The sequence below is a fragment of the Mustela erminea genome, chromosome 3 (assembly GCF_009829155.1).
Source record: "Mustela erminea isolate mMusErm1 chromosome 3, mMusErm1.Pri, whole genome shotgun sequence".
NCBI lineage: Eukaryota > Metazoa > Chordata > Mammalia > Carnivora > Mustelidae > Mustela > Mustela erminea.
Window position 1 is genome coordinate 89,728,299 of NC_045616.1, and position 25,889 is coordinate 89,754,187.

Below are 25,889 nucleotides of genomic sequence, written 5' to 3' on the forward strand. Positions count from 1 at the left end.
CTCCTATTGATTCCTTTTATTATTATTATTGAGGAATAGTTGACATGCAATGTTATATTAGTTTCAGGTGTACAACAGAGTGAATCAACAATTCTTAGTTGATTCAGTGCTCACCATGCAAGTGTAGTCACCCTCTGTCACCGTGTAGTGTCACTGAATTATTATTGATTATCTTCCCTGTGCTGGACTTTGATCTCTGTGACTTATCCCTTCTCATCTCCATGACCTATTGATTCCATTTTGAAATCCACAGGGGAGGGGGTTGGTTGCAAAGGAGGTGTGTTCTCTTAAGGACTTGTGCCCTAAGAGATGACTGGGCCACTCTTGGCGGGGATGGGGGTGTGCTGAGATAGTATTCACGGCCTTGGAAGTGCAGAGTAACAGATGCGCTCTATGCACCTCAGACCACAGCCAACCCGTCGTTTCATTTTTGTAGCCACACTTGGCCATTGTTCTGCCACGGCCCCTCCCCACATATCAGGACACAGGGGTACTTCTTCTTTTTTTTTTTTTTTTACAATGCTATATATCAATATATTGGAATTAAAATTTTAAAAATTAAAAAAATAATTAAAACTCAAAAAGGATATCAAAAGGAGAAAAATAACAAATGTCCAAATACTTAGAAAGTAACATTCTAGATTATCAAAGATAAAAGAAAAAATCTCAATGCATTGAACTGAAGGAAAATGAAAATACAACATATTAAAATTTGTGGGATACAGCTAAATTAATGGATAGCAAAATTTATAGCACTCAATGCATACATTAGAAAGGAGGAGGAGCATCTGGGTAGCTCAGTCATTTAGTCCAACTCTTGATTTTTAATAATATTATTTTTAAAAATTTTTCATAAACATATAATGTATTTTTATTCCCAGGGGTACAGATCTGTGAACCGCCAGGTTTACACACTCACAGCACTCACCATAGCACATACCCTCCCCAATGTCCATAATTCCACCCCCCTCTCCCAAACCCCCTCCCCCCAGCAACCCTCAGTTTGTTTGACAGAGGGGTACTTCTGCCGTACCCCTGAATGCTCTCCTGATGTCCCCTACTTTGTAGAGTCCTGGGAATTTCTACCCTCTCTCTGAAACTTTGTCTCTGTCCATTCAGGCCATTGCCAGAAGCCATAGTGAACTTCGTCTGAAATGTTGATAACTTCCAATTTAGAAACGAGTTAAAAATCAGGGGGCTGCTTCATCAGTCTGTACTCACAGTCCTGGGTTTGGGCATGGCATCCAGTGCAGGAAGTGTTCAGGAGGGAGGGAGATACCCCACGGGTCTGTCTTTATGCTGGTGGTTTGTGGCTCTTAGTCAGCCTCAGGGGCCTCTCTTCCTTGTTGATTGGACAGTCCCGCAAGGAGACCAGACAGTTTCTGTTTATCAGAGGAAGGAAGACACCAGGGAGATTTGTTGCCCTTTTAAAAAACGATTGGGCAGGAAATGGATACTCTTTGGATTACACGGAAACACATCCCCTCAGTAGCTATTTCAGGATCACGGAAAGCCTGATGGCCGCTCCGGTCCCAGCCAGTGGGGTGATCTGGGACCAACAATCTAGGTTACACATTTGCATCAGGAAGGAGTATTGGCAGAAGAGGGACACTACTTTAGTTCATTGTTTTCTCCTCCTTCTACCCTGTGGTGTGCATTTCCAGGGCACTGGGTATATTAGTTTGCAACTCAACCTCACAGAAGGGGATGGGGATGAGGAGAGCATCCTGGGCAGGGGAGCTGCCAGCCAACTCCCTGGAGGGCCTACAGCAGAGCGCAGGGCCAAGCTGGCAATGGAGGGGGCTCACTGGAGTCTCCAGGGAAATAAGTATTAGCAGCAAGGCGGTCTCCAGGCCGCATTTTGGCATAGAGCTGACCTGGCAGAGAACTCTGCAGAAGAAGAGAGGTTCGGTTTGGACTGGTGGGTCTCACCAGGCCAGTGGCTGGTTCCTCTGCTGCTTCGTTAGATCTCCACAGGTCTCTGGTGTCTCGGGACTTCTCTAAGGACACACAGCTAAGACTTGGCCTTTCTTAAGTCATGTACTGGTCCCGTCCTAGCTGCGTCTCCTTGAAAAGCCCATGTGACCTCTCAAGACCTGTCTCTTTATCCAACACTCCAGGATCTCTTCCTACCTTGGGGCCTGGCAGGCCTTCTGCATGTTCCTCACCTGATCTGAAGTCTGGCTCCTTCTTGTCAGATTGTAGTTTAATGTCACCTCCTCTAAGGTCTTGCCTGACTCTTCATCCGGAGTGGCTACTCAGGAACTCTCTACTCCATTGCTCTTTTTTTTTTTTCCTTTAAGATTTATTTATTTACTTATTTATTTGACAGACAGAGATTACAAGTAGGCAGAGAGGCAGTCAGAGAGAGGAGGAAGCAGGCTCCCTGCTGAGCAGAGAGCCCCATGTGGGGCTCGATCCCAGGACCCTAGGATCATGACCTGAGCTGAAGGCAGAGGCTTTGACCCACTGAGCCACCCAGGCGCCCCCATCACTCTTTTTAAAATTACCTGCTTAGTTCTTATTATTATCCATCACTTCCTCCTCATCTCCCTTCCTTCTTCATTTCCTCTTGCCCTTCCTTCCCCTCCCCCTGCCCCCTCCCCTTCCCTTCTTGTTATCCCTCTACCAGAATGTCACTTCCTTTAAGGACTTTGTGTCTTACCTGTCTCTGAATGCCCAGCTTGGCACATAAATTTAGTTTCATAAATGATTGCTCAATTGATGGGTTAAAGTCTTCCCTTTATTAAACATGAACTTGTTGGTCTGGAGGCAAGTGCTTCAGGGACTCTTCTAGTTCTGAATCTTTGTGATCTAAAAATTCCCAGCTTATAAGATTCATCTGGAGATAGTATATGCATAGAGAGTTTAGCCGGGGAACTTGGGGTTCAGAAATGATGAGCCAGACTTGATTCCTACCCTCACAGAGCAAGAGAAATTATAGTGAGTAGGTCCGTTAGCTGGGGGCCATTCGTGCAGGCACTAATTCAACGTCTCTTCCTGAGCCCTGTAATAGTCTAGAGGCTGCTTAGGTGAGGGGCTTGCAGTAGTGAGGACAGACCCTCTCTGTGGTCTCCTGAAATTTATAATTGATTACAACAGACTTAAAGTCACAACACATCTTTGACACATATTAGTTACCTGATCTTTGGCTAGTTCTAAATTTTTTTCTTATCTCTCAAGTGGAGATTATTGGTCTCATAAGGCATTTGTAAGAATGGGGTAGTTCATGGGGCACCTGGCTGGCTCAGTCAATTAAGTGTCTGCCTTTGACTCAGGCTATGATCTCGACTGTGATGGAGCCCAGAGTCAGGCTCCCTGCTCAGCGGGGAGTCTGCTTCTCCCTCTCCTTCTGCCCCTTCCCCCTTCATGTGATTGCTCTCTCTCAAATACATAAAATCTTAAAAAAAAAAAAATAAAAGAATGGGATGGTTCATTGTATTGGACACAGCAGTCTAGGCTCTAGAGGCATGAAAGCAAATGAAGACTTTGAGAGTTTGTGAGTCATCCAATGTAACTGAAGGTAGGGTAAATCTTGGAGGATGAGGAGGAGACAGGCTGAGAATATGAGCCAAATTCTGGAAAAGAAGGCTAAGGCCCAACTATGGAAGACTGAGTCATGAAGCTCTTTTTTAAATTGAGTTATAACTGACATGCAATATTATGTTATTTTCAGGTATATAATATAATTCAATATTTTTATACATTATGAAATACCTCATAGATCTAGTTAACATTTGTCACTACACAAAGTTATACATTATTGACTATATTCCCTGTGCTATAATTTTCATCCTCATGACTTATTTAATAAGTCTTAATCTTATTTAATAACTCTTAATCCTCTTCACCTGTTTGTCCTGTCCCCTCACCTACCTCCCCTCTGGCAACCACCAGTCTGTCCTTTATATTTATGAGCCTCTTTCCTTTTTTTTTTTTTTTAATTTGTTTTGCTTTTTATATTTCACATGTAAGTAAATTCACGTGGTAGTTTTCTTTCTCTGACTTAATTCACTTAGAGTATACTGTCTGGGTCTGTGTTGATACAACTGGCAAGATTTACTTCCTTTCTGTGGTTGGGTAATATTCCTTTGTGTGTGTGTGTGTGTCTCTGTGTGTACACCATCTTTATCCATTTATCCATAGATGACCACTTAAATTGTTTCCATATTTTGGCTCTTAGAGATAATGCTGCAGTGAACATGAGGTTGCATATGTCTTTAAAATTACTTTTTTATTTTCTTTGGCTAATTATCCAGGCATGGAATTGCTGATTCATATAATAGTTCTGTTTTTAATTTTTTGGGGGGAGCCTCCATACTGTTTTCCACAGCGGATGCACCAGTTTGCATTCCCACCAACAGTACATGGGGTTTCCTTTTCTTCACATCCTTGCCAACACTTGTTCCTCTTTGTTTGCTTTGATAATAGCCATTATGACAAGTGTAAGCTTATATCTCTTGTGGTTTTGAGTCGTATTTCCCTGAACCTCTTTGCATGTACCTGTTGGCTATCTGTATGTCATCTTCAGAAAAATGTCTTTTCATGTCCTCTGCCTATTTTTACTTTTTAATTGAGTTGTTTGAGTTTTCTTGTTGTTGTTGTTGTTGTTATTGAGTTTTATGAGTTCTTCATGTATTTAAGATATCAACCCCTTATTGGATGTATCATTTGCAACTATCTTCCCCCAATCAGTAGGTTTCCTTTAACAGTCTCATCTCCCATTCAGGCAGCCTACTGAATGGGAGATAAAACTCTTCTTAAAAATATATATGAAATTTACAACCCATAAATTTCATGAAAACGAGGACATTATTCTCACTCCTTTAGTGAAAGAAACGTTGCAGCCATTCTAGTATCCAAAGATGATTATCTCTCTGCTCTGTTTTACCTGCTGGGTACTCAGCATTTATTGCTAAAGAATGAAAATGAAAGATTTTACTCCTTGTGTTTATTCCATGTTTGTCTTAGGAAACCTCATAGGTGATTTTTCATTATTTATTGTTGAATCCGTCTTCCATGTGCAGTTAAGACCTGATTTATGTTTTATATTAGCAGTATAGTCTTTATCTTAGAGTAATGGAAGGGAGGTAATTGGCCATTGAGGGACACACTGGTAAAGAGAAAGGCAGACAAGAGAGCTGGTTATAGGCCAGGTTGAAACTAACTTGCTTAGCTGATTTGGATGCACATGGAAAGTATTTTAGCAATGATTGAATAAGGTGGGACACAAAAACAAAGGAACAAGAATACGCAAGACTTAAATGATACAGATTTACTGAATCCTGCATTGGGAGATACAGCCATTCTTCTCTCAGTTTGAAGTGCTCTCTAATAGCTTAGAAGGTGCCCAAAGAAATCCCTGTTCCAATCAGCACTAACTTTGTCATGACTGCTTCAATGTTATCAGTTAAGGAATGGAATTTAATAGCCTTGGGAACCATCCCACGGAAGCAGAAATGAATCTGCCCTAATTGAAGAAAGAAAGGACTTGGAAATGTGTAGTCTCTGATTACCCATTTATAAAGCCGGAGCCAAGTGTTTCTAAAAAATTAACAGTGGGAAGGATGAAAGTCGTAAAAGCTTTAATTTTGATATTCATACCTAGGGAGCCACAAATGCTTTGTAACTCTTTTGTAAACCTCACCCAGTGCTTGGCACATTGAAGGCTCTCAGAAAAGCTTTGGATTATGCAGAATCGGTTCTCTGAAAAATCCTGGGGCCTTTCACTGGTGGGACTGAGATCCCTGGGAACAGATGCCTGGGGAGTCTGTTCCAGGATGGGATACAGTTTTGATTCACTAGCTTCAGCTGGTCCTGCAAGAATGAAGAATTTACTTATGAAAGTTCTTTGAATGTACTTTTCCTGCTGTTGATTTTTCCATTGTAGGTATCAGTACCCTGGAGAGATCTCCGCTTCATTCTTAGGACCTTTTAAACTTGGTGAACACTTTAAACACTTCTGAAACTTTTCTACCAGAGAGCTTCTGAGGACAGGCTAGAACAAGCATCTATCATGAGGTTCAGGGGACAGAACCTACTGAGAGCACATACAATTCTGGAGTCTCTTTATACAAATTTAAATGAAGTTTGTATTGTGTTCTCTAGTAGACTGGTGATTGCCTTACTTTAAAAAAAGTTTTAGGGGTGCCTGGGTGGCTCAGTGGGTTCAGCCTCTGCCTTTGGCTCAGGTCATGATCTCTGGGATTGAGCCCCACATCGGGCTCTCTGCTCAGCGGGGAGCCTTCTTCCCCCTCTCTCTCTGCCTGCTGCTCTGCTTACCTCCGCTCTCTCTCTGTGTGTCAAATAAATAAATAAAAATCTAAAAAAAAAAAAAAGTTTTAAATTGCTTACCCCCCTAGGAAAATAAATGCTACAGGGATATTCACTATAGATTTTCATTCTCCTCGGCTTGCTCCAGTCTGAGAAGCAAGAACTAGGTTAGATTTTGGAAAACAGGAAAAGGAGACAGGGCTGTAGTAGACACATAGGGTGTGGGACTGTTTTGCCTTCTCGTACTGATTTTTGGACTTGGAAGGGAGGTGGCCGGTGAGTGAGCATCACACTACCTCACTAGAGCTCTGGGCTGAGGTTCTGCTTCTCACGATGCCACATTACAGAAGTGACTGCCTCATCTCAGGCTCTTAGAGGTCCTTTGAATGTCCCCGTGTCTAATTTGGGGCAGTATTTCCCTGCAGACTTTATTGTTCTGGTTTCAGTTAACATCTGTCCATGACAAGCTTTATAAGACAGGGCAGAAGCAGTCAGATGGATAGCCTCTGGCTAAGGATTGGAAGGCACAAAACTTGGGCACAACGCCTTCCTTGCTAAACCCTGCTGCCCATTTGTACCCAGCACACCTCATATTCTCTGCACTCGTGTCCTTGTCTGCTTGGATCAACAGTGTTTGCCAGATTCTTTATCCTTAGTTGTTGTGCCCCCTGCCAACATTTAATTGGTGGTGCCTGAATGTAGGCCTCAGAATACCTTAAGACTCAAATTCCATGACTTTCCAATAGAGACTTTTCAAAGCCCAAAAATACCTTCTCTCAAAACAAACAGAACAAAGACTGTGACCATGTAGGTTTGTTGACAAGGCTTTGTTTGTACTTAGTGCATGTAATTTTGAGCAAAAAAAAAAAGGTTTTCATTCTCACTCCCAGACCTAATCATCTCTGAGATGAGACAAGGCAGAGCACAGCTCTGCTAGAGATGCATGAACTCCTTCACTGTCATATGGTGGGTCTAGCAGTGGTATGGGGCTGGTTCCTCAGCACACGTTTTCTGGATAAAGGAGACCCTGAGCCTGATGATCAATGAGACATGTTGAAGTTTCTCTTTGTACAAGGAGGTCTTCCATTTGAAATTGGAAGGACTGAAAAGAACTGTAGCTCCAGGATCTTTTTAAAATTAAATTACATTTAATTAAATTTCGCTTAATTTATTTTTCATCACGATAAGTGTTCTCTTTAATCCTCATCACCCATTTTACCCATCCTGCCTCCCACTTCCCCTCTGGTAAACATCCGTCTGTTCTCTATAGTTAAGACTCTTATTTCTTAGTTTCACTCTCTTTTATTTTTTCTTTGTTCCTTTGTTTTGTCTCTTGAATTCCACATGTGGATGAGATCGTATGGTATTTGTCTTTCTCTGACCTCTACTGTCTCTTCTCCAGCTCCATCCATGTTTCTGCAAATGGCAACTCTTTATTATTTCCTATGGCTGAATAATATTTCATTGTATGTGCCTACTGCATCTTTATCCATTCATCTCTCAGTGGACACTTGGGCCGTTTCCATGGTTTGGCTAGTGTAAATAATGCTGCAATAAACACAGGGCTGGATGTATACCTTTGAATTAGTGTTTTTGTATTTTGGGGATAAATATCTAATAGTGCGCTTACTGAATGATAGGGTAGTTCTATTTTTAATTTTTTGAGAAATCTCCATACGGTTTTCTGGAGTTGGCTGTACCAGCTTGCATTCCCACCGACAGTGCAAGAAGGTTCATTTTTCTCCACATCCTCACCAGCATTTTTCTCTTGTGTTTTTTATTTTAGCCATCTCACAGGTGTGAGTTGGTATCTCACTGTGGTTTTGATTTGCATTTCCCTGATGCTGAGTGATGTTGAGCATTTTTCATGTGTCTGTTGGCCATCTCGATGTCTTTGGAGAAATGTCTCTTCATGTCTTCTGCCCATTTTTTGACTGCCCTGGTATCTTGTGTCTCTGAAGTGTGTAGGGTTCCTTGCTCTCCATGTATATCCACTTTCCGTATTTGAAGAGAGAGCTAAAAGAGTGGTGAGGGTAACTGAACACGCGCTATGTGGCAGGCCTTGTGCTGGGCAACCTTCAGGCATCAGATCCTCACAATACCCAAGTGAAGTAGATCGTTTCATCTGCATTTGAATCCTAAAGAGTGACCCATTTGGACCACATAGGCAGGAAGTGGCATAGTCGTGCCTCTCCTCTTAAACCCCTCTCCTCTTTGATCCAAATCTGTAGGTGTTCTTCTTCTGGAAGGAATATATATATATATATATATATATATATATATATATATATATATATATATATTTTAAATTTGTGGAGTTTCTGTATTTCCCTATTCTTACATGGTCAACTATTAGGACTGCTGAATCATGACAGAGCCATGTTCACCAGCACAAAGGAGTTCATTCTTTGTGAAAACCTTCATGTATTATAGGAATTTTAATGGGTTAAAAAGTAGAGGCGCCTGGGTGGCTCAGTGGGTTAAAGCCTCTACCTTCAGCTCAGGTCATGATCCCAGGGTCCTGGGATCAAGCCCCACATCGGGCTCTCTGCTCATCAGGGAGCCTGCTTCCTCCTCTCTCTCTGCCTGCCTCTCTGCCTACTTGTGATCTCTGTCAAATAAATAAATAAAATCTTAAAAAAAACACATAGACTTAATGAGCTACAAGAACTCTTTTAAGTATACCCTTTTCTTGGTAATACCTCTTATTGTGCTTTTTCTGTCTTCTTGTTTTCCTAGGTTATAGAACTGGTCTTGGATATTTTCAATAATTCTCTCTCCTTTCTTCATAAATGTTCTCTGAACAATTTCTGCCAATTACCATGAAGTAATACCCGAGGACCTTTACCGTTACAACATGTTAATGCATTCTGGCCATTCTGATGGATGGGAAGGTTAAGACTTCTCTGTAGATGGTGTCTTGTCCCTCCACAGAGAACTGAGGTCGTGTGCAGGTCCTGTTGCTTGAGCTGGTCATCCCAAACCATGTTGCTCAAGGGGTCATGCATCTCCTCATCAGTGATGTGGGCCATAGATTGGCTTCATAGAATACCTCACAGAAGGAACCGCAAGACTCTCCTGGTCCGTATTGTTTTTTTAAGCCAGAAAGAATGTTAAGTTCTCTGGGCATGAGCATCACCTTGAGAAGAAACTTTGACTCTCATATTCATTGTCAAAGTGCTGTCAGCTTACTCAAATGTCCAACTGTCTGGCTTTGCCTTCTGATAGTACAATGTTTTCTTCATAGTAAGAAATTCGTAGTGGGAGATCCCAGGGACGAATGATTTTTGGGCGAGGGGGACAGATGGATTCAACATACTGCTGCTTGGTACTATAGTTGTCATCTTTATCCCTGTCACATGAGTGGCCTAGTGGCTGTGGACATTGGCCTTGGTGTGAGACTCCTGTAGTTTCAAGCCCAGATGTAACTAGCTGTGTGACCAGAGACAGGTTACTTACCATTTGTTGTCAGTTTCCTCATTGGTAAAGAGATATGAACTAATCTCTGCCTCCACGTCTTCATTGGTTACGTAGAATAATAGTACATTATTCTACAAGTTGGTAGATGTCGCTGTCACCATTGTCAGTCCCCTAAATGGATGCTGCATTATGTCATAAAATGCTCTCTCTTTCCCTTTCTTTCCACTTAGTTCTCCCATCTTCTCCCCTTTACCCTCCTTTTCCCCATCCCACTTTCATAGGGAGGTCAGTTTTTTTTGGCAGAAACAGAGTGAGGGTCCTTGTCTTTACCATCCCAGAGCAGCTGGGGAGCAGAGGAAGGTATAGGATGATAGCTTTGAGAAGGGGGGATTGGCTGGCCAGGCTCCTAGAATTCTGTGGCTTGTGATCTCTGGAGCCTATTTCCACTGCTGCTCTAGTAGACTTTTCTTAATGCATTCTTTTCTAGTGATCAGAACTTGTAAAACAGCCCTATCTCACTTATCAGTGGTTGCTTTTAATGTCTCGTCTTGCACATGACCTCAAAGGTGGAGAAAGCCCTTTCTAGCCAGCATGGGGAATACTTAACTTTTACACCTGGGAGGCAAATTGCAAATTCTCATAGGACTAGACACTTGTTCTTGCTCCCAGCGATGGTCCTGACTTCATTGTTGCTTTGCTGCCAGCACAATTCTCCGAGAAGCAGGAGACTGCTTTTTTTGCAGGTGGTGTTTATAAACCCATCAGTGACAGGCTACAGCAGTAGTATTGGCCCCGGGGCATAGGGAGTCTGAATTCATTTGCAGATTATTACAGGGATAGCCCCAGGAGGGGGAGGCCAGTGGAGAAATGGAGAGTCCTGTTCTGTGAGTGGGTGGAGGCTAGGACTTTGTGGTCAGAGAGACTTAGGCAGGAGAGCAGAGGGAAAGAGATCTCCCTTAGAAGCATACAGACCTGGTTTTTGAGTACTGGCTTTGCTATTTATTAGCCATACAGTGTTGGGAAATTACTTTGCCATTTCAAATATTTTAACATGCTTTTTCACTTAATTTGTTATAAACATCTACCTGTGTTAGTACGTACTGATCTACTTCCTCTTTTATAATAGCTGGGCAAGATTTCATGAAGACATGTCTTGTAATTGAGGTAGCTGTTTCCCTATACATGGTGATATGGACTGAATGTTTTGTATGTTGAAGCCTTAACCCTCCTGCGGCTCTATTTGGAGGGGAGGATCCTCTAAAGACCTAATGAAGGTTAAGTAATATCATCAGGGTAGGGCCCAAGTCCTCTAGCATAGGTGTCTTTGACTTGCTCTCTGTGTGCCCTGAGAAAAGGCCATCAAGACAGACTGAGATGGTGCCCATCTACCTGCAAGACAGGAAGATCATAAGAGCCTGACCCTGATGGCAGCTTGATCTCAGATTCCCCTGCCCCCAGAACTGTGAGAAATCAAAGTCTGTTGTCCAAGTCACCCAGGCTGTGTTATTTTGTTAAGGCACCCAAGCCGGGTAAAGGAGATGGACATTCAAGTTGTTGATGACTTTCCCTTACCATAGACCATTAAGATGTACATGTTTGCCTAACGTGCTGACTTGCTGGCTCATAGGATATTTCTTTTTCTCTCTCCTTTCCTTTAAATTCTAGAATTTTCATATGTACTAAAAAGTTGAGGGGGTAATATCCTGAACTCCTATATGCCCATCCACCTGTATATAATAATTGTTAGCATTTAGGGACGTGGCAGATTAATTGCCAATCCCTCCAAAAAAGGCTGTTACCAGCTTATACCACCCTAGCCCCTACCACCCACCAGACACACACACACACACACACACACACACACACACACACACACAGTGTAAGAGAGAGGATGTTTTTAGTTTTAACACAAAGAAGAGTGTTCTCGGCTTCTCGTTTTGGAGGGGAAAGAAAATCTCTCTTCTCAAGAGGGGTGCTTTTGGTCAGATGCAGCTTTTTATCTTCTACCCCTTTGTCCTAATCTGTCCCTGTCCCCACCCACTGCCATTCGGCCATCTTGGGCACACAGGGTCACCCGTCTCTACCACTCAGCTGCCTGGCTGACTTAGCCGCATAGCCCGTGGGCCCCTTGGTTCGGCCTCTGATGAACATGGCCGGTGCCTTGCAGAGAAAACTGAAACCGGTGACAGAGGTCTTCCCTATGGCCATTCTTGTCTGGTTCCGGCACAGTTCTATGGGCAGAATCTTCTCTTTTGTATTCTGTGAGGCTCTGCCGTCAGCCAGTGAACAAGCCCCTCCGTAGAGGAGAGGGGAAGCGAGACGCAGGCACAGGTTACCATGGGGACAGACAAGCTGTAATAAATGTTTGGCATCTTAGCTTGACGAGATTTTCGCAGTTTGGAGTCATTTCTTTGTCATCCATCCATTAAGTCACTCCTAATGAATCACTGGGAGCGTCTGCTCTTCAGATGAACCGCGGTTGAGTGTGATTCAGGCAGAGAGCAGCCTTAAAAGCAATGAGGAGACAACAAACATTCATTAATTTGTCAACTTTTTGTAAATTGAGTGGCCTCTTGTCTGTGGAAGTTTCCAGGAGTTACTGGCATGGACCACAAGTTCATACGGCTGTTTGAGATGATGTCTTGGCTCGTTTGACTCAGCGGGTGGGCTTGTTGCCTCCCAGGATCCTGTGTGGCTTCGAGTCCCCAGAGGTTCCTCACAGGAGGAAAGAGGGCTCTGAGAGGTGGCCACAGAGACCTCTACCCCAAGACCCCTTCTTCTTTGGAGGCCCAAAGTATGCAGCTTGTCTCTTCTTGACAAAGTGCTATTTGGGCTGAAACGGGTGTATGCCCTCTCCACTCACGTCAGTGTGGGAGGCTGGGTTCTGCTGTGTGCATCTCCCTGCAGCACTTGCAGGGCCGTGGTGGTCCTCTGGAGTCCTCCATGTGCTCTCAAGGCCCTTCATGGTGACGCTGCCGCCCTCTCCTGTTGTGTCATCTACCAGCCCTACTCCAGCCCATCAGGAGCCAAATGAAACACTTCCGTTCCCCAGACTCGCCTTGATCTCTCTGGTGAAGAAAGGCGCCTCCTACCTAGAATGTTCTTTTTCATCCTATCACTGGGCTTGAACCCATTTTCCACAGATGGCTGTCTGTCAAGGAAGTCTCACTCGCTGAAGATCCAGGCGAGGTCCTGCACCTCTCCTCTACCACACTGAACTTCGCCTCCTGTTGCCTGGCCTCCCTGAGAGCTGCGAAGCCCTGGGGGCAGGAACGTGGTCCTGCTCCCTCTGGAGGTGCCAGCCTCCAGCCCGCACAGAGCAGAGACTCTGCGGGTGTTAATGGAATAGATCCACATGTGTGTCAGTGCCCCAGGTACCTCTCAGGGATTCTGTGGCCAATGAACAAAATGGAACCTGCCCTCCTCTCAGAAGCTCTGAGGGGGTCTCCTGCTCCACTCTCACGGGGGTTCTGGGCCTCTGTCCATGAGCTTACGGGATATGCCCTCAGACAGTAAAAAGGCTTGGTTCTGGATTTTCAAAATCAATGTAGCTAATTAAAAAGTAACTCTAACTGGAAAACAAGTTTAGAAACAATTAAGATAATTAAAATATCACAACCTTAATTGAGACCAAGCCCTGAGCTTAAAAATGAAAATGAATTAAAAAAAAAAAAAAAAGACGCGAAGCCTATAATGAACTTGCTTTCAAATTCAGTGTTTTCCAGCTTACTACATCTCTCTTGAAATTAATTTATTCCTCTTTTCTTCTTGGAAAACAATTTCTTTAAAAATTATGAAACAAATTAACCGGGCATGTGTTCTGTGCCAGCTGACCTTTGATTGGTGTTGGGGAATGGGCAGGAGAGAGGACATGGAGCACTCGTGAGGGAGCGCTCTGGGTCAGGGACACTGGCCTCGTGGAGTCCACAGAAGTCCTGTGGGCCTCAGAAGTCCTGAGGGGACGGGACCGGGGCAGGCGATCCAGGACTCTGCCATCCTGTGGGCAGTGCTACGTCCTGTTGTCAAGACTGTGGTGGGAGAGGGAGAAACTTGGAACACAGGTTCCTGAAATCATTAGTCCCTTGACAAGGAAGCTTCTAGGCCTGCTCCCGGTTATCACTAACACTCAGCTTTCTCTCCCTACTTTCCCTGAGCAATTTCCCTGCCCCTTATTAAAGGGCCTCTCAAATGCCACTTACTATTCTGATCTGTTATCATTCCCTTTACAAAGTGGAGCCACATAGCTCTGTCCACTGCGGCTGTCGGCTGCTCTCCTGTGTCACCGCGGGCGCTGGGGTTCCTCAGAAAAGCACAGCTGGGAGGCCGCATTTAAAGGCAGATGACACACTCCCTTCATCATCCTCATCCCCTCTTAATCTCAGCGTTGCTGTTCTTCAGACACAAAATGCACCGTGGTGATTAAAATGAACACCGACAGCTTGATTTATTACTGTTTTGTTGTTCTGCAAAGTTCATTTACTCAAAATAATTCGCATACATGTTTGAAGTATTCAGACCCTGGTAATTAATTTTTAGCAGACTTTATTTCTGTATGCAAATTGTTAAGTATGTGTATGGAGTTAAGGGACTGGTTTTCATTTCGTAGTCTTTATGTTTGGATTTTGGGTTGTTTGTTTTGAAGAAACGCCAGCTTCATGAATTAGAGGAGTGGTGATTTATAGTTGTTCACTATGTGCCAAGGCTGCAGAAAGAAAACTGACCAAATCAGTGGTCTGTGTTGTTAGCTGGACGGTTGCCGCCTTCAGAGGCGGCACACAGAGCATGCGGTTGCCCAGGGCCGGACTCCTCACCTTCCCGGGAAGCCCTGGGGCTGTCAGGCCATGGTTCCGGCCTGGGCACACCAGATTCCCTAGCTGTCCTTGAGTTAGACCCTGAGCCTCTTTCTGCCCTGAGGACCTCCCAAGAACCTGGTGCACTTGGGCTCTCGACTTGGTGTGAGGTGTGGCCCCACGGTTAAGTCCTCACGGGAGATCCTGGGTGATTCTCACCCCGCTGGCCTCTGAAGGTGAGAAGTTTGTGTTCTGGAGTCAGGTGGTCGGGTGTGACATTCCCTCTGCACTGCTCATCAGTGACTCCTCTTTAAGACTTTCGTTTGTAAAATGGGCACATTACTAGCAGCCGCCTCTTTGGGTGGTTTCAAGAACTATATATGGTAATCCAGTTAGAGGGCTTGGTTCATGACCCGCATGTCTGAAGCCATGGGTAAGTGTCAAGCTATCCTTGTTAGTACGAAGTCGTCTTATTCATTCTGGGGACACAATGCTCAAAAAAGGAGCAAACACCTACAAGTGGTATAACCTAGACGAGGTCTGTTACATACTCGCAAATATGAACTTGTGGACTCCTCCTGACAACCCAAAAAACAGCAGATGGCATTGTACACCCCACGTAGAAGGAGAAACTGAGGCATGGGGGAGCCGCAGAGCTGGCATTCAGACTCGGAAATACTGGGCCTGGAGCCTGCTCTTCCGTACTTCGTCACCCAGCAGCTCACCCAGTCGCTCTGAGATGGCACCGTCCATGGAGGTCATCTGGGCCACAGTGTGGATGTGGATGTTTGTGGAGTTGCCTGCAGAGAGAAAGAGAACCCCAGGTTTGGCCCTGAAGCGGGTCCTACAGTACACCAGATTTTGCTCTGCATCGCCCTGTCAGTTTCCACCTTGGCCTCACACTCCAGTGAAAGTCCCCGGGGTTCTGCAGCACTGAGCCCCTGTCAGGGAAATGCTGAAGCTGATACCTCGGCGGGGGCTGCCTGTGATCCGGTCCCTGAGTTCCTGGAGCTCCCTGATGTCTGACTTTCTCCTGCGGTGAGGAGGGCCCCGCAAAGGATTGGCACGGTGGTCATCAGTGCTTGTCCTGCAGTCATTCTGCAGGTGGGCTTAATTTTGCATGAGTCTTGGAAAGCAGGTCAGAGTTGGTGGGGCAGCCACTCTAGGGGTTGGGGCGGGAGACGTTGCCCAAGGAGGAGGCCTGTGGCCTGAGGCCGCGCCAGGCTCCTGGCTTCTCAGGTGGACATCCTGAGGACGAGGAGCATTCCACCTAGGACTGGGAAGACTTTGCTGTGAGTTTCCAGAAGGCCCAGCCTCGGGGGACTCTGTGAGCAGACACAGGTTTCCCCAACCCGCCCCTGCCCCGTCGTTTGCCTGCCGGATGCAGCCCTTAGCTGAAGAGTTCAAAGCGAACACTCTGTCCCTGGGGCTTGAATTAGCCTCTTTTTTCGTCCTGCAGCTCATTTCCCTCTGCTAAGCTTCAGGCAGACAGACAGTCCCTTGGGGAGTAGGCTGTGCCGATGACTCCCTGGGGACCAGGACCTGGGTCTAGTTGCTGACTTGACTGGCCAAACCAATGTACCCTGCTGGTGTGGACGGCAGCCGAGGCTGCTGCAGCGGAGCGAGCCTCCCGAGCTGTTCACGCAGCACAAAGGCCTCTGAGTCTTATGGGTTCCCATCCCCTGAGACATACCCTGCAGCCGCAGCCTTTGGAGGGAGGTGGTCTTGAGACTTGGGGTCCATGTGGGCTGAGAAGAAACAGGACTTCTCTAAGCGCAAGGGTTTCATGGTCACCGAGGGACCCAGCCTGTGGCAGGGACGATGGCATTTCTCCGGGCAGGTGTTCTGTCCCTGCTTGGGATGTCCATTGGTGTAACTGCCTATCTCTGTGGGGAGGACATGGGGCAACGTCCCCTCCTCTGGCTGCGGAGAGAAGTTATGAAAGATTTACTGCCTAAATAGGCTTTCAGCCTGGAGCTGGGAGATGATACGATTGCTTTTGTTTTGCGGAGAATTCCCTACGGCCTCTTCTCTGCTCTGAGCATCTGAGGAACGTGGGTTCCTCAGCTTGCTGAGCACGGATGAGCCCAGGGCCGGCTGCTCAGCCGGTTCTGGGAAACATTGTGGTCAAGGAACTGCTGCTGTGGGAGACCCTCCCTCCCTCTCTCCCCTGCCTGGGTTGAATCGACATCCCCTCCCTTCCCCTTGTCATCCCCACGTGCAGGCCACACTTGCTCTTCGGGGGAGGAGGGAGTGCCTTGCCGGTGGCCCAGATGTGCCTCCCTGTGCCGGCGTGTGCTGGTCTTCATGCCTCGACTGCCGCCCCACTCTGCTCCTCCGTCAATATCCAGTTCACATATTAATGCTTCATTAATCCGTGTCCCAGAAATTGATCTCTATTTTTCTCTCGAGCTCTGTTATCATTTTATATGCCCGGCAGGGCCCTTATCTCCTCCCGCCTTGCACGATAAATATTTATGTGTCAGCTTGTCCCCCTCCTTATTATACCGGAATTCTGTGTGGCACAGAACGGTCTTGCACATCCTCAAGTTCTCCCCAAATTTAAAATAAGCTCATGGATGCACACAGTCCATGTTGATGGAACCGGGGCCAAAAAACTCTGTCCTCAAGGACTTTTGTAGTTGCAGGGAATAAGTAAAGGTAGGCGTGGGTGAAGTCATAAAAAGCAATTGCAGACAAATAACGAGAGAGGGAAAAGTAGCTCTTGGTCCTTGGAGCATGTAAGCTTCTAGGATTTTTAAAGTAATTCCTGCCTGAGATGGAGATGCTGAAACTCCCCAAAGCACAAAGGAATCACTATCCTGATGTTGAAGAAGTGCATGTGCACAGATACAGAATTCCCCCTGGTTTGGGGGTTCATTCCGATCCCCATCAGCCGAAGAAAATGGCATGGAGTGCAGACACATGGTCTGTTTATTTCCCACTTGTTTATTTGAGTAGAAAGAGAAATTAAACTTCCCTGGAGGTCCTAACCCCCGCCTCTTCTTGTTCTTTTTGCCTTAGCCCTGGACCCATCCAAAGACCCCTGCCTGAAGGTGAAATGCAGCCCTCACAAAGTATGCGTGACCCAGGACTACCAGACGGCCCTGTGTGTCAGCCGCAAGCACCTGTTCCCCAGGTAAGGCAGGGGGCTGGGAGGCCCACTCCAGTTGACAGATCTGGGGGTACCCAGTGTCTGACTGGGAGACAGTGGTGGGGGGGAGGAGAGAGCATGTTTCTGTTTTTAAAAAGATTTTGTTTATTTATGAGAGAGAGAGAGAGAGAGAGAGCGAGCGCACAAGTTGGGGGCAGAGGGAGAGGGAGAAGCAGATTTCCAAGGGAGCAGGGAGCCCGAGGCGGGGCTTGATCCCAGGACCCCAGGATCATGACCTGAGCCGAAGGCAGACACTTAGCCCACTGAGCCACATGGGTGTCCCTTGTCATCCTTTGATTTTTTTTTTAAAGATTTTATTTATTTATTTGACAGAGAGAGAGAAGTCACAAGTAGGCAGAGAGGCAGGCAGAGAGAGAGAGAGAAAGAAGGAAGCTGGCTCCCCACTGAGCAGAGGGCTCGATCCCAGGACCTTGAGATCGCGACCCGAGCTGAAGGCAAAGGCTTAACCCACTGAGCCACCCAGGCGCCCCCCTTGTCATCCTTTGATATGGTGTATGGTGCCTGCCGTCCTGCTGGGTATGAATCTCAATTCTCAAACACAGATTTGCAAAGAATTTCAATATCTGTATTTGCTTTAAATCAACTTTATATGTCTCTGAGCCCACATCTGAGCAGATGAACAGAAAATCCCTTCTTGGTCATTGTGAGAACCATTCCTCCTTCCAGAATGACCCCAGAGATCCAGAAGCTTATAGCCAAGGGAACAGGGTCTGAGCCTTTTATCTTTTGGTTACCACTGACCTGCTTACTGTGGTAACCCTTTGAGGTTTCTTGAGGTCTGTGGGCTGTTGGCTTTCATGCCCACATAGGTTGTGGGCATCTTTGTCAGGCTGGGGTTTGGGGTCTTTCCTCCTCAGGCCCACTGCACCACCATTCCTCCTGAGGACACGTCTTACTGTTTTCTCAGTCTGTCGCACCCGGTCTCCCTTCTTCCCCAGCCTGGGGGAGGTAGGCCTCCTCACTCTCCTTTAGGATCCTTAAAGCCTTTGCCTCTTGCTTTCTCCCAGCTTTGTCCATCTAGTGGGCTTAGGCTTTTGTAGATGACAGAGAGAACCTTTGATTGTGGCCTACTTGTGCATTCAGTCCTACAGAAATATTTGAAGCAAGAACCAGCACATGCATGTGTGTGTGCACACACACACACACACACACACACACACGCATGCAAGGCTTCCTTTACCAGTGGGGTTGGGTGGGTGGAGGTGGGAGAAAGGTGATTTCAGTGCCTCATCTCCCTTCTTCCTGTACTGCTGTACGGTGGAGAAGTATAGCCGTGGGCCTCCGAGTCTTCCCACTGGTTTTGGATATGACTGTGTGCTCTGCCATGACCTCAGGTGGAGAACACAGTCTTCCTGGGACTTGATTCCCACTGAAATGCACCTCCTGTGGCTTTTGCTCGTTAATTCCACTTTGCCCCTGGGACCATGTAGGCTATCCTGTCCCTTCCTGCACTTCTTGAAGTCTAAGCAATGCTGGTCCCCTTTGGCTGCTCCTCTTGGGACATGTTCTAATTTCCTTCCTTCAGTTCTCTAAGTGGCTTTCTCTGAACTGCCCGGGAAGCTCCATCACGGTCCAGCACAGAGACCGCCGGGAGCTAAGCCGTCACCCTTTCTGTCTCTGCAGAGCTCTTCCCCGCAGCTCCTGACTCCGCCTCCATGATCACCTAAAAACAGTCATCCTTTGTCTCTGTAAGACTGAGATGCGAGGTATAATGGGTTCTGCTTTTCCCTGCAGACTGGAGCATTCTCCCTGGAAGTAAAGGCAGATCTCATCCCCAGACTTCTATCCTGTGCCAGGCATGGTGCTCAGCCTCACTCAGCCTCAGCTTTGAGTTCTTCTAGCCATTTTGTCAAGTTGGTATTTGTTGTTGTCTCTACTCTGAAGACAGAGAAGTGAGACAGGGAGAGGCAGTAGCAATTGGCTTAGGTACCCAGAAAGTGGCAGCCGTGATTCGAACCCAGGACCGTCCAACCCCAAAGCTGATGTTTCCCATGACTGCAATACGTTGGCCTCTCTGTTTTTCCTGTCCTCGTCTGTTTGTTCATTTTCTGTCATTTAACCAAAAGGTATCGAGTACCTACCATGTTCCAGGCTCGCATTACCCACTGAAGCTACGCGCTATGCTACCCTTGAGGAAAATCAAGTTCACTGTGGAGTGGGATGTACAAAAAGTTGATTGTTGTTATTACTAGAAAATGTTCTTAAAGCATACAAACTCTGAGACAACTAGACTAGATTCTCCAGCTGCGCGTGATTTCTTCCTTCTCTGCCAGTGGTAAGATGAAGACTCTTCTGCCACAAATACCCAAATGCCCTTTTTGGGATAGTGCTCCAGATTTAAGCCGTCGGGTTGTGTATGTGTGTGTATGGACGTACAGCAGGAATAGTCTCTTGCCTGTTTCCTCCTGGAATGTAGCCCCTCTGGGAGTGCCACGTAATTGTCAGCATTACGCTCCAGTCTGTGCAAGGGGGAGGCAGAAACCGGGCATGTCTAGGGTGAGTGGTTTGTGCCCGCCCGGGAAACACCACCACTTGTTTGCTTGGGTTCCAAGTGTAACCCTCATCTCCCACCTCTCTGGCCACAGAGTTACAGTGACAAAGAGCAAGGCTTTGGGAATGAATCCTATCTGGGCTCTGTTCCCAAGCTGGCTGCTTTCTTGCTCTGTGACCTTGGCAAGTCACTGTACCTTTCTGAATTTGTGCATTTTCATCTGCAAAGTGGATTTAATGAAATCACTCACCCATCCTTTTCCTTTTCCTTGGGATACATCCTCTAGGGACTCTTCAAGAGAGAGTTTCCAGGTAATAAGTGTCGCTAGTCCCTGCACGGGGTATTTTGTGCATGCACGTCCTTGTGTGAGAGTTCAGTGGGATGCACGTGTGTCAGGAACACAGTGTAGACTCACATCGTGACGGCTCATCTTCCAGTTGCTTTAACAATTATGATCATCGTTATTGCTAATGTCTCGTTCATTCTGGAAGGTCAGCCAGGAAAGCCCACAGTAGCATGCTCCTGAGAAGAAGGTAGCCCCCTCCAGGTGCCCTCCCACCTTCCCAGCCTGACTGTGCCTGCTTCTCCTTCCTTTTGGAGGAAGCTGTGAGGTTCAGCCTGAGGATTACAGTGTCATTTCTGCTGCCCTTGTTGTGATTCACAGCAGGTAAGGACTAAGAAGATGACTGCATTTCTCATGATAGGGACCTTTTGTTCATTGGAAAAACAGCCCCAAGAGGAGGCTGTGATTGAGACAGCATGTCTACTCCCTTAGCAGGATTTGGGAGGTGGTCTGAGCCGGGCAAGGTTGGCAGTGGTGTTGGCTCTGGCTGTGGACCCATCCTCCCCCGCTCCCTCTCGGAGGCTGAATTGCTCGGCCCGCCATATCAGCCTAGCACACACCTTTTGCTCGGGTCTTGGACACCTTCCCAGATGAAACATCTGTCCTGCCACATTCTACTTCGGGGTCCCCTCTGACCAGGGAGACAGTGTTGACAACTCTATTTATTCGTCCATCAGGGAAGTAATCTTTCCCTCCGTGAAACATCTGTAGACAATCCCATCAGCCAGTCTGGCCTCTGCAGCAGCTCAAGAGGCAAACCCCGAGTGCCAGATCGGCAGAAGCACACACACATGGAGAGGCGGCTGGGCCGGCCGTGGGCTGATTACGAGTGAGGCTCCAGACTTCAGCAGTCTTGTCAAGTGTATTGAGGCAGAGGACAGTGAGCACGTCAGCGAGAAAATTTCATTAGCTTTCCTTGCCCGTGGAGAGGGAGTGAATGGAGAAGCTGTTTGAAATTCACGTCTGTGAGCACCAAGTGTCTCGGAGGACAGGCTGCCATTTTGGGGGGCGGCCAAGTGACCCAGCCGGCCTCCCTCGGCTGGATTTTGCCTCTTTAGAGTGGTGTTTGGATTCAGGTTTGCATCTGGTCTCATCCAGAGGCTTCAGCTCCTCCCATGTTCTCTTTGAAGAATTCTCCTTGGAAAATCTTTGTTTCGTCTCTTCCTGCTGTTGAGCCACACTGAGCAGTCTAGGGAGAAGGTGAATTCTTGGTAGCGTGTTCACCTTTTAGGTTCTACAAAGGGGCCATTTATGCATTTCAGAGCCCTGTGAAGGCTGCCCAGAGCTGGAAAGCCTTCTCTGAGATGACTTTTTAAAAACATCTTAATTGATTTTTGGTATAGCAATCTTTGATGCTTATTACAGCAAACACTAAAGATACAGAAAAGTAAAAAGTAATGGGAAATAGGCAGTGGTTGCACAAGCGAAAAACAGTAATTAAACATTCCTCCCATTCTTTTTTCTAGTCAATGGGTTTTATCCATTAGTTTGTTTCTGGTAAAACTTGATCATCAAGTGATGCCTATCTTATAAATAAAGATTTGTATTGGGTTCTCTTCAGTTAATTTTTATAAATAAGTATCTTTGTGATACTATAACTCTTTGTAGATACAAATTTTATAGACTGTCATAATGTAGTATACAGAAGATTAACTTGAAATGGATCATAGACCTAAATATGAGTTAAGAATATAAAACTTCTGAAAGAAAGCAGGAGTAGTAACCTTGGGTTTGACAGAGATTTCTTAATTAGGGCACAGAAACATCATGAACTATAAAAGGAAGAGATAATAATAAAAAATAAAAACAAATTGGATTTCATCAAAACTGATCTTCAGAACACATGGTAAGAAAAGGATAAGCCATACTAAGGGAAGGTATTTATGAAACACAGGTCTGAAAAAAGGTTTGTATCTGGATTATGCAATGAAAACATCTGTCCCTACAAACACTCACTCATGAATATTCATGGCAGTTTTACTCGTGATAGCCAATAGCTAGAAGCAACCTCAAATGTCCATCAGCAGGTGAAGGGTTAAACAAATTGTGGTACATCCATACAGTGGATTACTACTCAGCAATAAAAAGAGATAGGCTATTGATGCATTCAGTAGCATGGATAAGTTCGCTAATAACTCTGCCGAGTGAAAGGACATCGTCCAGAAAAGAGTATATATGCTCTGAGTTCTATTTACCCGAAATCCTAGAGAACGCAGGCTAATCTATGGTAGCAGAATGCAGAGCATTGGTTGTCTGGGAGAACAGGTCAGTGGGGTGTCTGAGCAGTCTTTAAAGCTAGATAATGCAGAATGGATCTGTCGGGAAATAGTCACACTCTGGGTTTCAATGCCAAAAATGCCACCGGCAAAAGAACTCTTTGGGGGAAGAAGAGTTTTTAAGGCAACAATGTATCATTCTCTCTGACTTAGATTTTGGAAATACTGTTTTAGGCTTTCTTAAAGAAAATGCCCTCTCAGGAAACAGGGGTGGACAGAAAGCCATACAACCCACAGAGGGCTCTGCTCATAAGGATTCTCTGCCCATCAAAATGGCTGGTTCTGATTTATTGCTCTGGGTGGGCGGGAGCTAAGGGTGGGATTCTCCCTACAGAGCAATGAACATTGATTTTACCTCTCTGTTGCCATTGATTTTCATTTGGAGAATGGAAAATTGAAGCATTTGTTTTAAGCCTTGCAGACAAGCAACATTCTCAAATTCTGCAAGTGCATTGTGAGAGGGAGGAAAGGGTGTCAGGATGGGACTTAGAACATCTGAGCGTACCCTTGGAAGCCTTCTGGGAGCAGTGGGAACTAATCTGTTTTTAAATAAGGAGCCGGCGGCCAGTCTTCCCAGTGGGGCTAGGCCTCTCTAACGTAATGGCCCTTTATCTCCGCTTCCTAATTATCTGGAATAACAACGAATTCTCTGCACCGGTGAAGAATTCAGATTGAGTCCAGGCTCGTGGTGCTGTAGACCAATCTGAGAGCTTTCTGTCTTTTATGTGAACTTGGAAAAAAAGAATCAAAGTGTTTGAGGTCAGAGAGAAGTACATGACAGAATGTGCCTCAAATACCAAACTCTCAGAGGATATTTGAAAGGATGATGGTTATTTCATCTCAGTTTTGTTTTACAACAAAGCACTGCCTCCTGCTACAGGGGCTTTGAACGGGTTGATTATACATACACATATCTGGCTCGGTTTGGAAGACACACGGCCACGTGCAAAGTGGGTGATTCCTCGGCGTCTGCATGGCGATCTCGTACTTTCTCCAACTCCAGGCCTTGCCCGTGACCGAAGTGTGATCGTGCTTGCATTCCTTGTTTATGTTTCCATCTTGATAACGTTCACATTTCTTCTCCCGGGGGCCCAAGCGTTGCCTTGTATTCTGTTTTAACCTCATGGGATCTTCCCTTTCCCTGCTCTGGGCCCCGGTAGAGTGCTGATGAGAGCTTGGCACTCTTTATAGGCCGTTGGTGGAAATTATGGAGCTGAGTTTTGGGTTTGAGCCCACTTCTAAATCAGCCACCTTATTAAACAGGAAAACCGTCACTGGGATCTCTTGACTTGTGGTCACTGAGGCAAACAAAGGGAGAGTGGTTGATTCAAGAGATGCCATTTCTCGACCACCTACCATGATAGGCACACTTGGCGGAACAGATCTTGCTGACTTCTCACAGCAGTCGGATAGGTCTGCATTATGACCCGCATTGTATGGATGGGATTATTGACGTCCTGTCAGTAACTCCTTTCCTGGCCAAGGGCCTGTAAGGGATGGATTTGAACCAGAATGGAGGAACACCACAGGGACCCCTCTGCTGCAGGAGTCACAGGTATGAGCTCTCGCTCTCTAGTTTGCCTTTTCCATCAGAGCTGAAGCCCACCTGTCACCCAGCCAACCTGCTGACCTACTCCTGGCCCTAGGGGTCCTATGCTTGAGCTGGTGCCCTTCTGACCTAACTTGTGTCACCAGCAGAGCCATCAGTGGGGGCATGGCAGACACCCATTTCTGCCTTTTCTATGCCCACAATGGTCATTCTGGGTTCATTTTTCCCTTCACTGGTTTATCCAAAGGTCGTCATTGAAACCACGTCACTTAAACATAAGAGATACTTATTTACTTTCAACTGAAGCCTTCCCCCCCCCCCCACCCATGGAAGTATTGTATGCCTCTGCCTGGAAGGACCTAGGCTGCTCCTGGAGACTTCAGTGAGCAAGATTTCATAATTCAAGCAAGCCAGTTACCTTCTCTGTTCCTTTGTTTTTCTCTCTGAAATTGAGAGTATTGATTACACGAGCTTGACAAGAGCAGCAGAGAGTAAAAAGCAATTCATAATGGAGATATGAGTAATTGCGTAGAATTTTTAGTCCCTTGGAACAAAGGGGACGGAGTGAGAGGCAGAAATTACTTTGTGAGGTGGATTCATTCGGTGAGTTTTAGGAACACATTAAAATCATGACTGTCAGTACATTTTCCCAAACCCAAATTTGCCCCTGCCTTGTTCCCCCCACCCAACTTTTTTTTTTTTTTTTTAACTTTATTGCCAGTGCCCGCAGGTTATACTCAAAAACGGAGAGCAAATGAGGGCGATTACTGAGTGAGTGCTCCCAGCAGCGTCTGATGGCATCTTGCCGGCTGGACAGTTGTTTCTAAGTGTGACTTTTAAGGACAGGAGCCTCTGCTCTACCTGAGCCCTTTCTGGCCCCTGCCACCCACGGCCACATGCTCATTTCTCCCTCCCAAGTTGTACTGCTCAAGATCTTCCAAAGAGGCTAGTTTGTGTTTCCCATTGACCCCAATGCATTGGATTGTTGTCTCTCTCTCTCTCTCTTTTTTGAGCCGTATTCTCTCTATAGGAGATTGGAAAGGTTTTATCATTGAATTCCCAAAATGTGCATGTGCCCAGATACAAAGTTGCTGGAAAGCTAGGAAACCGAGCGTGTATAGAGCTGGTCCAGGCATGGACGTTCACGCCGCCCTCTCGACTCCTCCCTCTGTGTCTCTCAGAGATCCCACGTGCGCTAGGCTGCTCTGAGGTTCTCCCCAGGATGACGGGCTGCGGTTGCTGTGTTGATTGCTGTTCTTGCCTGTTAAGAAATGGACAGAGAGGCATGTTTCATGCATCAGATTTAAGTGGATTTAGAAAGCGGAGGTTGAGGTGGGTGTGCGGGTTTTGAAGAGGTAATCACTAGATGTGATTTCCACAGGGGCTCAGGGCGTGTTGGGAAGCACACAGGTGTGAAGCATTACATTGGCACGTTCATCCCTAAATACTAGGAAACAGACAAGCTCCAGCCCCCTCAACCCCACGACTCACTGAAGATGTTCCATTGCCCACGCATTCTGCGGGCCCTTTATGGTATCTAGAAAGAGGAGTACCCAGGTATCCCAGGGTGGG

At 46.2% G+C, this 25,889-nt stretch overlaps 1 protein-coding gene across 1 annotated transcript in view; it reads left to right on the forward strand.

Annotated features, from left to right (window-relative positions):
• SPOCK1 (SPARC (osteonectin), cwcv and kazal like domains proteoglycan 1) overlaps nt 1-25,889 on the forward strand; it is a 500,054-nt gene that overhangs the window by 331,982 nt on the left and 142,183 nt on the right. Inside the window, exon 4 of the mRNA XM_032336640.1 lies at nt 17,508-17,622. Coding sequence (XP_032192531.1) covers nt 17,508-17,622 — 115 coding nt within the window. The remainder of the gene's footprint in view (nt 1-17,507; nt 17,623-25,889) is intronic.